This window comes from Arvicola amphibius, chromosome 8, assembly GCF_903992535.2.
Source record: "Arvicola amphibius chromosome 8, mArvAmp1.2, whole genome shotgun sequence".
Lineage (NCBI taxonomy): Eukaryota > Metazoa > Chordata > Mammalia > Rodentia > Cricetidae > Arvicola > Arvicola amphibius.
The window spans coordinates 69,344,325-69,359,493 of record NC_052054.1 but is presented as its reverse complement, the minus strand read 5'-3'; the positions used below and the strand labels follow the sequence as shown (position 1 = coordinate 69,359,493).

Genomic DNA, 15,169 nt, shown 5'->3' with positions numbered 1-15,169 from the left:
GGAAGATTAAGGCGCTGCCAGCAAGGGTGTACAAAGTTCCAAATGTAGAATCGTGGTTCGTGCTTGGCGGTATGAATGATATGCCAGATGGCAAAGAAGGGCCTTTGCTTTATAAAGACGTAGTCCCAACCTGTTCTAGGCATGTTTTCAAGCGGTGACCAGACCAGCAGCAGAAAAGCCTAACATCCACCGTGGCTGCCTGCTGGTTTCCTCGATGACAGTCGGAAGTCACTGGCTCATCCTGAGCTATTTCCTTCCGCCTCCCAAATACCCTAAATTGTGACTGGATGCGAGCTGACTCAACCTAGGTCCGTCAGAGGCACAAGGCCACTTCTGCTGGTCTCTAGACCGCAGCTATGGACACTGTACCCACGTCCACCTTGGATTGTAAAACTACACAGCGCTCACTTTCTGTTGCACAATAGAAACCTATTTTAAAGAACAAGGGCCTCGATGTGTTTGTTGCCTAGGATGTCCCTGAACGCCTGAGCTCAATCGAACCTAATGCCTCGGCCTCCAGAAAAATAAGAGTTTTAAGCTAATTTACATCAATCGGAATTGGGTTTGCGAAGGGACTACGGAAGCTCAGACAACGTCCCTTATAATGCCCAGGCTCTGCCTTTGCTGAGTCCACAGAGAGCAAGATCCATTTTAGCACGTTCCCGCTGCGTTCCGCATAAGCGCAAGATTGGATGGAACCACCAAGAACCAAAGGGCCACTACCCGCCTCGCTCAAAAAATGGTTGCAAGCACCGCTTCCTACTCTGCTGGGCGTGCATCCCAGGAAGTACCCACTGGACCGCCGAATAGTCACCGCCACAAACGGAAATACTCGAGCTTAGCCGAAGAAGACCGATTCCCAACAACACGAGGAGCAACCTGGGGGCTGCAAGGGTTGCGCAGGCGCAGAACGCAACCGGGACAGGAAGAACCGAAGTAGGCAGGCGGCGGAAAGTGCCGAAGCGGCGGGGAGCCCGAGGCCGTTGCCGACCTCCGCATAGCACCCGCGCCTGCCGCGGAAGCTGAGCCTCCACCGGTACCCTGCCACCGTCAGCGCGGCTGCCACCTCCTCCTTCCACCTCACCACAGCCTCCTCGCAAAGGGAACAAGTAGGCGGGAGAGCGGCGGACCCGGGAAGGCCGGCGTCCTCAGCCACAGCGGGGCCTCGCAAGACCTGAGCGGAAGAGGGGGAGAAGGGCGCGGGGGCCGAAGCAGGGGCGGGGCCGAGGATCGCCGAGTCTTCCCGAGCGCCTCCGAACTCACCCGAGGCGCTAAGCCAGGCCAGGAGCCGGACTACGGAAGCCGAGGCGGGCCGTGTGGTGGGCGCGGAGCAGAGCGGCAGGCCGGGCGGGCGGCAGCGGAGGAGGCCGCGGCAGCGGGTCCGAGAAGCGGAAGCGGCGCAGGAGGCGGCGGGGGGGCCGGGTGGCCGGGGTCCCGGGCCCCGCGGCGGCTGCGGCGGCGGCGGCGGCGGCAGGATGATCAAGCTCTTCTCGCTGAAGCAGCAGAAGAAGGAGGAGGAGTCGGCTGGCGGCACCAAGGGCAGCAGCAAGAAGGCGTCGGCGGCGCAGCTCCGGATCCAAAAGGGTAGGGGTCGGGACCCCGCGTTTGAAGTCAGGGACCGGGGTGTGAAAATGCAGCCTCTGAGGTGGAGTATCGGAAGTCAGGGTTCGAGGGTTGAGGTGCGGAACGGGGATGCGGTCACTAGGGAGGGTCAGCGATTGGGGCCGGGTTTGGGGCGTTGGGATACTAAGGCCTGGAGTGTTAGGTGCCCGGAATCTGTTAGGGGAAGGGAATAGTTTGAGAGTCAGACGGAAACTTTGCTTCACGGGCTACGAAGATAAGGTGAAGGTTGTAAACTGGAGGTAATTAGGAAACAGTTTAATATATTATATTGAGGACTTGTAGCCTAGGGCTCAGGGGTCGGGCAGAGCAGTTTTGAGTTGGAGGTGAAGGGGAGGGAGGAAAGGTGACTAAAAAATGGGAGTGAGGGTCAATTTAAGCTACCGTGCTGGAAGTCTCAAGAGTCAAATGGGAACCGGGGTGTGGAATAACCCGGAGAAGAGAAAGGACAGTGGAGGCTGGATGGTTGATGAGAAGGGATGATGTAGTGTTGGAAGGGTCAGTGGTCCTTGAGTTAGGATGCACAGGTACATAGTAGTGAGTGGAGAGCATGATTCGAGAGCCTCCGGTTTAGGGTGCTCAGGGCTTCTTGGAAACCAGGGTTGTAGAAATAGAGGTTCTTGGGGACTGTTGTGGGCACTTGTGGTGGGGGATTTAGAAGGGTAGTAAGGGTTTTTCCCTGTCCCAAGAGATGGGCACCCAATTACAACTGAAGATGCTTGTATGTGGGATACTGTGTATCCAGGAGAGTCCATGTAGAGACTGAAAAGTGGGGAGAGTGTATAGTACAGACTGAGATGTAAATAAAGCACACCATACAGCAGAGCCAGCTCTGCAGATCCAGGACTTGAGAGTTCTCCTGACACCTGCCCAGACCTACCGCCTTTCTTTCACCTGTTTTCTCTTCCTCTCTCTGCTGCCCAAACCCAGACATTAACGAGCTGAACCTGCCTAAGACTTGTGACATCAGCTTCTCAGACCCAGACGACCTCCTCAACTTCAAGCTGGTTATCTGTCCTGATGAGGTAAGAGTAAGCATGGCAGGGTTCCCAAGAACAGACCAGGGGTAGCCCCATAGAGAATAGGGAACCCTAAGAATAGGGTCTTAATTCATTCTCCCCTTCCTCTCCCAGGGCTTCTACAAGAGTGGGAAGTTTGTGTTCAGTTTTAAGGTGAGTCCCAAGTGGACAGAGGTGGCTCTGTGGAGAAGCAGCAGCAGCTGAGGCATAGTCAAAACACCCACCCTTCTCCTTTCTCTTTCTCTGGGGCCAGGTGGGACAAGGTTATCCTCATGATCCCCCCAAGGTGAAGTGTGAGACAATGGTTTATCATCCCAACATTGACCTCGAGGGCAACGTCTGCCTCAACATCCTCAGGTGATGGCACTGCCTTGCCTCTCCCTCCCAAGGCCTGCCTTCCTTGCATCCTCTCAGCCTTTTGTCTCTCCTTTATGGTCGTGATTCTGTCTTTTCATTTCCAAGTTGCCTTCCTAACAGCCTGACCTGGGCTTTCTCCATAGCCTGCCCTGTTCCATACCCTACCCCTTTCTCACCTCTCACTCTTCAGTGTTAGGAGCCTCCTATGGGCCTGACCTGTTTGGTACTAGCAGGGCCTGTGGCAGCCTCCCACTCACCAACCCGTGATAACTTTGATGCTCTCTGCCCACAGAGAGGACTGGAAGCCAGTTCTTACGATAAACTCCATAATTTATGGCCTGCAGTATCTCTTCTTGGTGAGTAAGAGAGGCATTTGAGGCTGAGGGTTTGCTGGCTGTCTACCTACCTCTCTTGCCTGTTAACTTCCGCTTGTGCTGGCCACAGGAGCCCAACCCCGAGGACCCACTGAACAAGGAGGCCGCCGAGGTCCTGCAGAACAACCGGCGGCTGTTTGAACAAAACGTGCAGCGCTCCATGAGAGGTGGTTACATCGGGTCCACCTACTTCGAGCGCTGCCTGAAATAGGGTTAGCAAATACCCATCCCTGCCAGGGTTACCAGCCCAGGCATCCCCTGCAAATATTTATTGGGGGCCCGGGTAGGGTGTGTGGGGTAGCCTTGGCTCCTGCCTTGGCCTTGCCTCTCCTTCCTGTCACCTGCCCCTAGTTATTTTTTTTAACCACCACATGATTATGGTCGGCGCTGCCTCCTCCCGACCTGCTCAGCGATGGGAAATGAATTGGCTTGTTTAGCGCCCCCCCTCCCGCTGGGTGCTGTCCAACACCCCACTCTTGACTGTGGGGTAAGTGGGCAACGGGCCTGGGTCGCTGGGCCCAAGCAACCCACCCCACCACCACTGGAGGTCCCACCAGGCTATTAAAGGGGAATGTTACTGCATGGCCTCTGCCTCTTCCTTCTGTGGGTTGGGAGGGACAAGTGAGGTCCTCCAGCGTCTGTGATGAAGATAAGTGTGTGGCAACTGTGTCCTTGGGTTGAGTGGGACCACTCACTGGGATGAGGAGCAAGCAATGGAAGAATCGGCTAATTTCAGTTCCTGGCATTTACACCAACATAAAGAAGCTACAAATCATCTCCAGGCTTGCCTCTTTATGTCATGTGAGGGCCCGCCGATTTGGCTCTTGCCAGTTTTCGCACTTGCTAAGATTCTCTGAATGAACCGCCCAAAGAAGGGTGGGGTATGACTCTTCCAGAATGAATAGGCCGAAGGTGCCTTCGTGCTGCATTCCTGCTCGGGTCCTGCAAGGGTTATTAGGGTGGGACTTGCGAGTTCCGCAGCGGTGTGGGGCATTTTGCGCATGCGCCCGCTTTCTGGCTGTGCGCGTGCGTCCTGCCACTTCCCAGCATTCCGGGAGAGGGTGGGACCTGTGACGTCAGGCCGTTTAATCCGGAAACGGCGGCGGCGGCCGAAGCTACCGAACCGAGGGGCTGTCGTTGGTGGGGACCCAAGGCTTTGCAGAGAAAGGGGCGTGACCCGGAAGCGGAAGCCCATCGCGCTCTCGTCTCCGGTGAGTGGCCCCTGCTGGGCCGCAGTCCCGGGTGGGCGGCAGCGTAGGAGGACTTCTCACTGGGGTATCAGATGTCGCGCAATCTGCCCGACCCTGCCCTCGTCAACGAGGTCCCCACCTCTGCCTGCCCTCGGTATGCAGGCTCCTCTACATCCCCAAGACCTGCCCTCCGTGTCTCTGTCACGTCCTGGGTGTAGAATGCCACTTCTACCCCAGGGAGCCAGGATCCCTCATCGTTCAAATCCATTGATCACCTTAGGGCCCACCTTCCACCTTATTATGTTTCAGAACCTACCCCATCCTATTCTCCCTTGTTGAGGGGCCCCCACACTATCCTCTCCTGACTGAACCTAAAACACCTCAGCGTGCCCACTCACGTCTGGGTCCCTGGAATACTCCAGAACCACACCCTTAATTCTGTCCTACTGTCCGAAAGCAGGGCGGAGGGGGTGCGCCTGAGCCAAAGAAGTGGATAACTTTAGTTCTGGCCATTCTCACTTCTAGTCCTAATTCTTTTTGACTACTCATGCATACCTCCAGTTCCCAGGTCCTAACCACTTACAGGACCCTACTTCTGCCTTTTGCCCGGGCCCCACACCCTACAGCTAGGTCTGAAGTGTGCCCCAGTCATACTGGTGGAATCCTACCACTATGGACCTGTTGTTTGGGCGCCGGAAGACGCCAGAGGAACTTCTTCGTCAAAATCAGAGGGCCCTGAACCGAGCCATGAGGGAGCTGGACAGGGAGCGGCAGAAGCTAGAAACCCAGGAAAAGAAAATCATTGCGGATATCAAAAAGATGGCAAAGCAAGGCCAGATGGTAAGTGCCAAGTGGTCAAGGGCTGGGACAAGGCAAGATGCCATCTCAGCCACTATTCTAAGTACGACAGTGGAAGACTCGACGAAAGTTGAGTGAAGGGTGGAACAGAAGTGTCCTAGTTTGGGCTGTCTGGGAGGACTTCTTAATAGAAGTGCAATGAGTGAGCCTGCAGAGAAGCTAGCCTAAGAAGTGCATGCATCAAGCAGACAATGGTAGCCATAGTAAACTGGGAGAACACAAGACCTGAGTGGTTGTGAGCCAAACAGGAGGCCGCAGTGTGAGCCAGGATGAAGGATTGAGTTAATGCGCCTTATCAAAAAGGCCAGTGAGAACCAGGTAGTGGTGGCACATACCTTTAATCCCAGCATTTGGGAGGTAGAGGCGTGAGATTTGAGTTCAAGGGCAGCCTGGTCTACAGAGTGAGTTCCAGGACAGCTAGGACTGTTAACACAGAGAAACCCTGATGCAAAAAATAAAATTTCAAAACAAATAACCAGTGATGATGGGAGGTAGGCTGGTGTAAACAGTTGGTTAGAGGTACCATTTCCTTGAGTGTTCCAGCAACATTAACATTTAAGTAAGGAATGAAAGCTGGACCTTGGATAGGTTTGCATGTGGTTCTAGAAACAGTCTGAGGCATACATAGGCTCTGTGACACAGAGGAGTTGTGTATTTTGTTTTTTTCAGTGCCAGGGCATAGACTCCAGTATATTGTGCATGTCAGGCAAGGCTCCACCAGAGTCCCTTGCCCAGGGTAGATTTTGGCCTAGTCTAGGAGTCAAAACTGAGAAGCGTTGTGTAAGTCTAAGAAGTGACTCTAGGCATAGAAGGGAACAGGGATAAGGAATGAGCCTAGACCTGCTGCCTTCCTGCACTTATGGACCAGATTACAGAGATGCCTGAATAACTGGATGGATTAAGGAAGCAGAGACAGAACTTGCCAGTAGGCTACTCTGAGCTATATAGATGGCTGGAGTGATATCCCTAAGAGGAAGGTGAGATTTTTGAAGTGATCACTCGGGTAAATTTCCATTAGTCTTCTTAAAGCGAAACCTCACAGCTTCATAATTTTTTCTCTATCCACTCTGAAGGATGCTGTTCGAATCATGGCAAAAGACCTAGTGCGAACCCGGCGATATGTACGCAAGTTTGTGTTGATGCGAGCCAACATCCAGGCTGTGTCCCTCAAGATACAGACTCTAAAATCCAACAACTCAATGGCACAAGCCATGAAGGGTGTTACTAAGGCCATGGGCACCATGAACAGACAGGTTTGTCCCTCTCAATCTACTTTCCCATTCCCATTGACCTGCAGGCAGTTTACCCTCCCCCTTCTTCCAGCTGAAGTTACCCCAGATTCAGAAGATCATGATGGAGTTTGAACGGCAGGCAGAGATTATGGACATGAAGGAAGAGATGATGAATGATGCCATCGATGATGCCATGGGTGATGAGGAAGATGAAGAGGAGAGGTATGGAAAGTAACAGGAAGGCAGGGATGTTTTCCAGGCCTCTTAACCATTCATAGCCCTCATGAGTTATCCTTCTTTCCTAGTGATGCTGTTGTGTCCCAGGTCCTGGATGAGCTAGGACTGAGCCTCACAGATGAGCTATCAAGTGAGTGTTCCAAACCCTTCTTTTCCCCACCCAAAGCTCAGCCACAGCCCTTGATCCTCAATTCTCTCTACAGACCTCCCCTCCACTGGTGGCTCACTCAGTGTGGCTGCTGGTGGGAAGAAAGCAGAGGCCACAGCCTCAGCCCTGGCTGATGCTGATGCAGACCTGGAAGAGAGGCTCAAGAACCTTCGCAGGGACTGAACAATTCTCCAAATGATGGACTCTACACTCAGGGTCTTTACCCTGTCCCCCTCTGAAATAAACGAAATTTGGACATAATTTCCCAAGGCTGTGAGTTTCCCCATTTAATAAAACATGTAATAAGAGATGGGCAATGGCAGCTCACGCCTTTGATCCCAGCACTCAGGAGGCAGATCTCCAAGTTCAAGGCCAGCCTGGTCTACAGAGTTGCAGTACAAAGCCCAACCATCCAAGTGGGTGGGTAGCATCCTGGTAATACAAACCTACATCTACTAACCAACAAGGTTTGACCCATAGCTTAATACTAAGTTAAAACATGCCAACAGATATAGTGACTGTCAGCCAATTGGGGTCAGAATGGGGGCTCCAAGCCAGGGGTCAATGACAATCTTGTGTCAGGATATTAAGCAAGTAACAAATCAGAACAAACACTCAAGAGGCAGGCAGGTCCTGAGTTAAAACCATTGGGGGGGGAGGGGGGGGCCCGCACAAAAAAACTTTGTTATCTCGGCATATAACCCACTTAAAGTACCAATAGTACAAACTGGTAGCTGAGTAGCTTCAGGTCCAGATTTCCTATCTGGTCACTGGGAGGCACATGGTAGCCTGAGACCTCAACCCAAGACTCCTTAGGGATAGGATAGTGTGCCAGTTCTTCACTCTGTCAGAGAAGATCCCCTGGGGAAGTTTGATATGGTGGAATGCAGGCAGTAGAGTCCCCAAAACAGCTTGAGGCGTAAGCGACTCGGTGAAGTTTTTATTAAATCCACAGAAGTAAAAACCATTTTGTGAAGAGGGACTGGAGGACAGGGCCACCAAGAGCAGGAGTCGGGCCACCAAAGGAGAGGGTATGGGGTAAAAGGACAGAGACCAGAGCTTGACTGGGCTGACCACAAGAGCTCCAGCTTCAGGGACCATCACCAGGGCCACCAGACAGCTCCTGAGAACTTAGGCTAGCACTGGGAAGGTTCAGCGGTGGTGGTTCTACCAGCACAGCAGAAAACTTGGTGTCACCAAAGGCATCATTCATGCGCGTCTCAAAGAAGCGCTGCAGGCCGATGATGGACTGCACATCCGCCTTGTCCTGGACCGATTTAAGAGTACAACTGTGAGTAGGTCCCAGCTTTTTCCTCCCCGCCCCCATCCTCCCGCATTCATTCTGCAGGCTCACCTCAGTCAGCTTGTTGAACTGCTTGAACATGCGGCCCACATCCTGGGCAAACTCCTGGGGAGAACTATAAGGGGGTGACAGTTTCTCTTGAAGGCGAGCACGTATCAGGGTCAGGTCTAGGGTACCACCAGGCTGCTCCTGCAGGGAGACACAACATTGGCATGAGGGGATGGATACACCACCACTTCTTGACATCCCCAACCTCTCCTACGTTCTAGAACTCACCATGGAGAATGTAGAATCGGTAGCCAGCTGGTGCAAGGGGCGGCAGGGTTCATGGCAGAACAGGGCCAGAAGGACACGCTCACATTTCTAGAGGGCACAAGAGATGGCAGTTAAAGCAATGGAGGGGGCTTCAGCCACTGGGCCACCCAACATCTAAGCATTCGGCCCTTACCCGCTGGTTGACTGGTGAGAGCTTAGCTACCACACCACTGTTATCTGATCCATCCAGGCTAAGGCTTCCATCTTCCTCCTTTAGGTCAGGGATCACGTGGCAGAGTGAGCAACTCCACTCTTCCCTAGGGTGAAGAGTAGATGTAAATGATGACAAACACTCAGCTCTCCATGATCTATCTTATCCTGCCCAGCCTCACACATACCCTGGAACATCCTGCAGGGCAGGGAGGTGGCAATCCAGGTGGAAGCAAAACTCGCACTGGTTGCACATGACCAGGTCACCCGGCTTCTGGCAGACACGGCAGATAGTGGCACTGTCATCCAGGATACCTGTTCCCCCTACTGGGACTGAGGTACCCTCAGGAGCCACCACTTCCAGGCCTGAGCTAGTAGTACTGCCACTAGGTGAAGCCAGACGGGGTCCCTCAGTCCCAGGACCTTCAGCCAGAGTCATCAACACAGGCTTGGTCTCAGGACCCTCAGTGGCAATAGGTGGGGCTCCAATAGCAGCTTCTGTCTCTTCTTCCTGTAAGACAATTGAAGTGCTGTTACCAAATCTGCGCTAAGAGGCGTCACCGTCCTGTAAGGGAAGACGGGCTCACCTTGACAATGGCCATGCCAGGCAGGGGTAGGGCACCAGGAGCTCCTGGGGGAACAGTCCCAGCCTGGCCAGCAGCTGCTGCTGCAGCACCACGCTCAATAACAATCAGATTGTAATCCTCAGTGGTGTTTCCAGGAAAGACCTTGAAGACTGGTGGCTGGCTATCAGCAGTGAGATCCAGATCCAGGCGTTCAAGGCTCACACGTGGCACCTTCCGCATGAGGCCACTTACCTCTCCACCCTCACCAGAGCGAGACCTGTAAGAACACATTGTCATGAGATCCTATGCATCCCTACCACACCAGTACTATACCCACCTACTCCAATGGGTTGCCATACTTACCGCTTCATGCCTGACACATGCGGCTCTGCACTTGAGTATGGATCATCTGCTCAGAGACAAAAGAGTTGGCAGAAAAGACAAACAGGGTACTCCCCGAGCCCTTCCAACTAACTCCCCAGACAAAACTACTTACCTGACCCAAAGCCATAGCCCTCCTGTACCTCCATGGGCTAGAGACAGAACAATGAATGTGTGATCAGTGGTTAACTATGCCATGGCACCCTATGGCCCTCACTCCTTTCCTGGTTCCTCTCCCCAGCTCACCTGGTTGCTGCCAGAGCCTTGCTTGCTTAGGGGCCCTGGAGCTCTTGGAGGAGCCATAGGTCCAGGACCTGTGGAGTTTGTACCAGGACGCTCAGCCACGATCTTGCCTGAAAGAGAGAGAATCCTCAGTAGGTGCAGTACTGCCTAGGATGCTCCCAGGATGCTCCCAGGTCAAGCAAGACAAGCAATGTACCAAAAGCCTCGGCACTCTTGGTCCAAGCATTGAGATCCCACTGAAACTTCATTTCACCATGAGGCTCCACAGGATCCACAATCATTTTGAGAGCACGATGCAGTTGAAAATAGATCTAATGGGGCAAAAGGTAGCACATGAGCCCACTTGGCAACTTACAGGGTCCCAAAGGTACTGAAGGGCCGGCCACCTAAAGCCCACCACTACACACCAGCTTCTTAGAAAGCAAGAGGGCTGTATTGTTATCACTTTCCAGAGCCCAAGAGGCAAATCGCAAAATGTGTTCCTGATGCTTCTGGATTTTGGTCATGGTCCAGTGCTGGCGCTCCAGACGCTCCTGTTGCCCCTCTGTCACTTTCTGCAAGTTCAAAAGAACAGTGTCAGCTAAAAAACAAGACAGTGAGTTCTAGGATCATTCTCTACACCCTGGATGGTGTCATGCCAGCAGAATAAGGCTTACCTGCGCATCATTAACCAGTACTCGGCCCCGCTTGTTCAGCTCCTTCATGATCTGCAGAATGGCCATCTTGACATCAACCTGCACACGCTTCTGCACATCAGATACCTGGCGGATCCTAATAGACAAAACAAGTTAAGCCAGGAAACCTTTCCCTGGGAACCCAATAGCCTTGGCACCCACACTTACGAGCTGCGAACCTCCTTGGTGTTTTTCTGCAGTGTGGCATGCTTGTCCCCAAGCCGTTTCACCAGAGAAGCCAACAGTTTACGCTGGTTCCTCACTGCATCTTCCAAAAACTGGTACCTGAAACCACAAAAAAGTGAGCCTGCATGCTCAACTTGGAAATGGTGGCATCCACCTACCCAGTATGACTTGAAACTCACTGATGGTCCTTGTGAGCATTGAGCTGGCAGTCCCGGCAGGTCAGAGTGTCACAGCTCTCACAAAACAGCACAAGGGGTTCATGCTTGTGCACACTACAATAGACTGTGCGTTCACCATCTCGAGTCTTAGCAGGCCCTGGAAAATAGGAAGAAAATCATGCCCTTAGTCATCTAATACTTAAGCAGCAGACAAAACCGTTGTGACCATTTATTTCTAGTTCATCCTACAACCTTGACCCACCTATTGAAACTTAGATCAACAATGGAACATTTTGCTCCCAGATGATCACATTATCCATCATAATGGATAACAAGCTTGTGAAGAAACTTATTTCCTGCTCATCTTTCTGCCTGCCAACAAATCATGCCTAACCCTAACCCTATATGGTGCTGATGGCTTTGGGCTAATGATGCCTAGACACCAAAACACTAGTATAGTACCTTCTCCCTGTTAAAAAAATCTAATTGCATTATCTGCAACCCATGAAAAATGATCGCAAGTTCAAAGGCAAACTTGAGCTACATAAATTGAATTCAAAGCCAGACTTGTCTTTACAGTGAGACTTATCTTGAAAAGAGGCTAGACATAATCCCAGGAAGCAAAGGCTGACAGATCTGGCTTTGACACCAACCTGATTAACTGGTCAGCCAAAACTACATACTGAGCTATCTCTCCTCAAAAAGGTCTTTAATCCCAGCACTTGGGAGGCATTGGTAAGCAAGATCTCTGTAAATGTGAAGGTCAGTCTGGTCTAGGTAGTGATTTAAAGGATAGGAAGGGCTATACTGAAACCTTACAAAGAGCTGGGTGTGGCCAACACTTTAATCCTAGCACTGGGGAATCAGAGTGAAGGCCTGGTCTACACACACAGTGAGTTAAAGCTGGGTGTGGCAACACACTCCGTTAATTCTAGCTAGCACCTGGGAGATAAAGGTATCTGAGTTGAGGGGAGTTCCAGCGCAGATAGGGCTGTTAACAGAAAAACCATCTCAAAAAAAAAAAAAAATCAAAAAGGGTGGGGAGATTTAGCATGCTGCCAAGAGCCTATTTTAATCAAGCACTTTGGAGCTATGGAAAGAACATCAAGAGTCTAAGGCCAGCCTGAGCTAAAATAAGACAATTTCTCACAAAAACAGAATGTAACAGACTTATATATTAGTCCCTTTTCTCCCCAATCCAGGCCATACTAACCAAGTCCAACTATGTACTAGAACACAGGCCAATCAGGCCTTGGCTTCCTTAATGACACTACCCACTGCTGTAGCCCTGATCTGTCCTGTAAGGCTTATTAAGTAGAACCTGCAGATCCCTATCTATCCCTCCTGGCTTCTCATGCCCACTAACTTCCACTACCACCATCACAATGCCCTCTGGGGTGGGAGGAACTACCACACCAAAAAGCTTCTTCTAAGGAATCTAGACCAAGCCCATAAAACAAGACCTATTCCATACCCAAGTCACCATACACCATAAAATGCTAGAGCCTTAAAGGAAGATGCCTAAGGGTCACTGCTAAATTATGCTAAGACTCACCCTCACTGATGGCCCAAAAGCCTTACCAACCTGTCAAGAAACCCTTCCTTACAGAGCCCTTACTTTCCAAGCAGTCTAAAGTCAAGTGCCAGAAACCATCCAAATCCAAAGTCACTTCCATTTTGCTTTCACTAACTACGTACTTATGTTAAGCTGTCTACCAGAAACCACCTTGCTCTCCCCCAAGTCTTCCAAGACAATCTCGGCTCAATCCTTAGTACTGACTGCAGCATACTTAAACTCCTACACATAGGTGGTGCTCACCTTTAAGCCCAGCACTCAGGAGGCAGAGAGCAGGCATCTCAAGAAGTTCAAGGCCAGCCTGGAGTACAGAGTGAGTTCCAGGCCAGCCAAGGAGCCGCTGAGAACAATCTTGAAAATCCAAAGGGGGAGGGGGCTACACACATTCCCTGTCTGTAGCCTTTCCCTTTCCATGTAGACCCCCAGAGTATGTACTCCTTAAACAAGTAATTTTTTGAGTTCCCTGTCAGGTCCCTGGAAACCCAGTTATCTAGCGAGCAGGCATTTTAGGCAAATAAAAGACGTAAGAGGGCAGCTTCAACAGCCTCCAAATTTTCACATACCCGTGGAGCGCACAGTGTGGTCCTTGGTGTACTTCACCCGCTGGTGGGCTTCCACACAGGTCTCACACAGTGGCTCAGAGCACTCCACACAATAGCTAGTGGCTGGGGCATTATCTTCACAGCTAGTGCAGCACTATGAAAGAATAGAGGGTTAGTACAGACAGAACCACCCAGCAGACCCGCATTTACATTCCAGAAAATGCATTGCCCTCCGACAGACTGAGACTGCATCCTGAACCAGCGAAGAAAGCTAGTGATAGGCTCCGGAAAGAATATGACCCCCTTCTCTCCCCCAGAACACACCTGGTTAGCATCCTGTGAATCAGAAGAAGCCTTGCTGCCACTATCACGCATAAAATAATTCTCCACGATGTCTTTAGAGTAGCACTGCTGCTTGCACACTGGACAATCCACCACTGCTGAGACAAAAATGTGTGAAATACTGGACTCTCACCTAAGCTATGCCTCCCACTCAAAAGACTAAACCACAAACATTCTCCTTCCTTGACGTTATTTCCCCATCTCCTATCACACTATCTTATGTCCAGACCAAGCCACACGCATCGCACAGAAGCCAAGAGTCCGTTCCCAAGTAAATCACCAGGCCTGACCCTACCCGGGCCCCCCAAACTCTCGCACAGGCGCAGTCCCGAGTACAGGCTGCGAGGAGGGGGAGGGGCACCTGGCCACCCAGCACTCACTAGCGCCGTCGCCCGCTGCGCCGCCATCCCCAGAATTATTCGCTGCGGCGGGTGCGGCGGGACCCAAGCAGGCACTACAGGCCGAATGCAGGCAGGGCAGCAGTCGAGGCTCCCGCTCAGGCCGCAGACGTTCGCGACACACGCCGCAATGCTCCAGAAGCTCCTGCGCCTCGCCACCGCCCCCCGCGGGCGACGACGCGGATGCAGAGGCCGCGGCGGCTGAAGAGGCGGCAGGGCGCTTCTCACCGCCCGCCGGGCCCTCGCTCGAGCCGGGGCTGCCAGAGGCCGCCGAGGCCGTCGCGGCGGCCGAGGCCGCAGCAGCCGCAGCCGAGGCCGCCATTCACACGCCGCCAGGGGGTGGGGGGGCCACCCAGGGGAGGAGGGGCACGGAGCCCGCTGCGCAGGCGCAAGAGCGCTCGCCGCCAACGGCCCGGCAGCTGCTGCTGCCGCGAGGCCGAGCGCCGCCACGCGTCTCCTGGGCCGACGCCCGCCGCGCCCCGGGCGCAGCTGCGATGCGGCCGAGCCGCTGGCTACTGGCCTCTCTGCAGACGACGGCGCCACCCGCGCCGCCTCCTCCTTTGCTGCTGAGACGCAGGCCGCAAGACTTGCTAACAACCGCCCGACCGCGCGCCGCTCGCAGAAAGAGCCGCGGCCTGGAGGCGGGACAGAAATATCTGGCGCCGACGACGCCGCGCACGCGCGATGAGCACCGCAACCCGGGGGCGGGGCGCAGGCAGATTACGCACGCGCCAGTACCCTCCCTTCCACTCGCGGCCGGTCTTCCAGGGCCTGTTTAGCGAGTGGCGGGTACGGGATTCACCGGCAGAGTGCGTGCGCGACGACTCCCGGACCCAGACACGGTGCACCAATGCTGACCCCAGTGTGCTCCAGCGTGCGAGTCGTGCAAAGCTGCACCTTAGGCCCCGCCTCCTCAGCAGGCGTGGCGACGTCTGCAGCCTCAACCTGGCCTATAGTCGGGGAAGAGAGGCGGGACAATAGGGGGGCGGGGCCCCGGCGGAGCAAAGAGACTGAGCCCAGGTGGAGGGGGCGCGGGGTCTTTAGCAGGAAGGAAGTTCCCGCCGGAACGCGGAGGCGGTCTTAACCCAAACTTTTTTATTGTTAAACTCGGGAAGCAGAAAGTTGCCCAAGGTTTCAAACCGTAGATCCCAGAGAGCTATTGAGAAGCCACTCTGTAAAACTCTGCCCTGTCCCTCGATAGCCCCTTCTTGTGTTAGCCATCTGCTAGCCTGATTTTGATGGCGTTTTTTTGGGGAGGTGAGCGAACTGAACGTTTAATGCAGAGGAATAAAAGCTGAAT

At 53.2% G+C, this 15,169-nt stretch overlaps 3 protein-coding genes across 4 annotated transcripts; 2 read left to right on the top strand and 1 right to left on the bottom strand.

Moving 5' to 3' along the window:
- Positions 1-911: 911 nt before the first annotated feature.
- On the top strand, positions 912-3,952 carry Ube2m (ubiquitin conjugating enzyme E2 M). Its single transcript, XM_038338840.1, has 6 exons — positions 912-1,584; positions 2,551-2,645; positions 2,754-2,792; positions 2,893-2,996; positions 3,289-3,352; positions 3,441-3,952. The coding sequence occupies exons 1-6, from the start codon at positions 1,476-1,478 to the stop codon at positions 3,579-3,581; spliced, it is 552 nt and encodes a 183-aa protein (XP_038194768.1). The 5' UTR covers positions 912-1,475; the 3' UTR covers positions 3,582-3,952.
- Positions 3,953-4,423: 471 nt separating this feature from the next.
- On the top strand, positions 4,424-7,296 carry Chmp2a (charged multivesicular body protein 2A). 2 transcript variants are annotated; one of them, XM_038338837.2, is made up of 6 exons: positions 4,424-4,581; positions 5,187-5,400; positions 6,492-6,671; positions 6,742-6,872; positions 6,956-7,017; positions 7,091-7,296. In XM_038338837.2, exons 2-6 carry the CDS (start codon positions 5,233-5,235, stop codon positions 7,216-7,218), a joined length of 669 nt encoding a protein of 222 aa, XP_038194765.1. In that variant the 5' UTR covers positions 4,424-4,581; positions 5,187-5,232; the 3' UTR covers positions 7,219-7,296. The 2 variants fall into 2 exon arrangements, with proteins under 2 accessions (XP_038194765.1, XP_038194766.1); XM_038338838.2 differs by having other exon boundaries at positions 4,578-4,714.
- Positions 7,297-7,955: 659 nt separating this feature from the next.
- Trim28 (tripartite motif containing 28) lies at positions 7,956-14,599 on the bottom strand. Its single transcript, XM_038338817.2, has 17 exons — positions 13,852-14,599; positions 13,454-13,566; positions 13,151-13,283; positions 11,033-11,168; positions 10,836-10,952; positions 10,650-10,764; positions 10,401-10,547; positions 10,190-10,304; positions 9,997-10,103; positions 9,866-9,902; positions 9,733-9,778; positions 9,391-9,646; positions 8,992-9,314; positions 8,787-8,910; positions 8,615-8,701; positions 8,390-8,527; positions 7,956-8,302 (listed from the first exon to the last, which is right to left on the bottom strand). Exons 1-17 carry the CDS (start codon positions 14,189-14,191, stop codon positions 8,126-8,128), a joined length of 2,511 nt encoding a protein of 836 aa, XP_038194745.1. The 5' UTR covers positions 14,192-14,599; the 3' UTR covers positions 7,956-8,125.
- Positions 14,600-15,169: the final 570 nt, after the last annotated feature.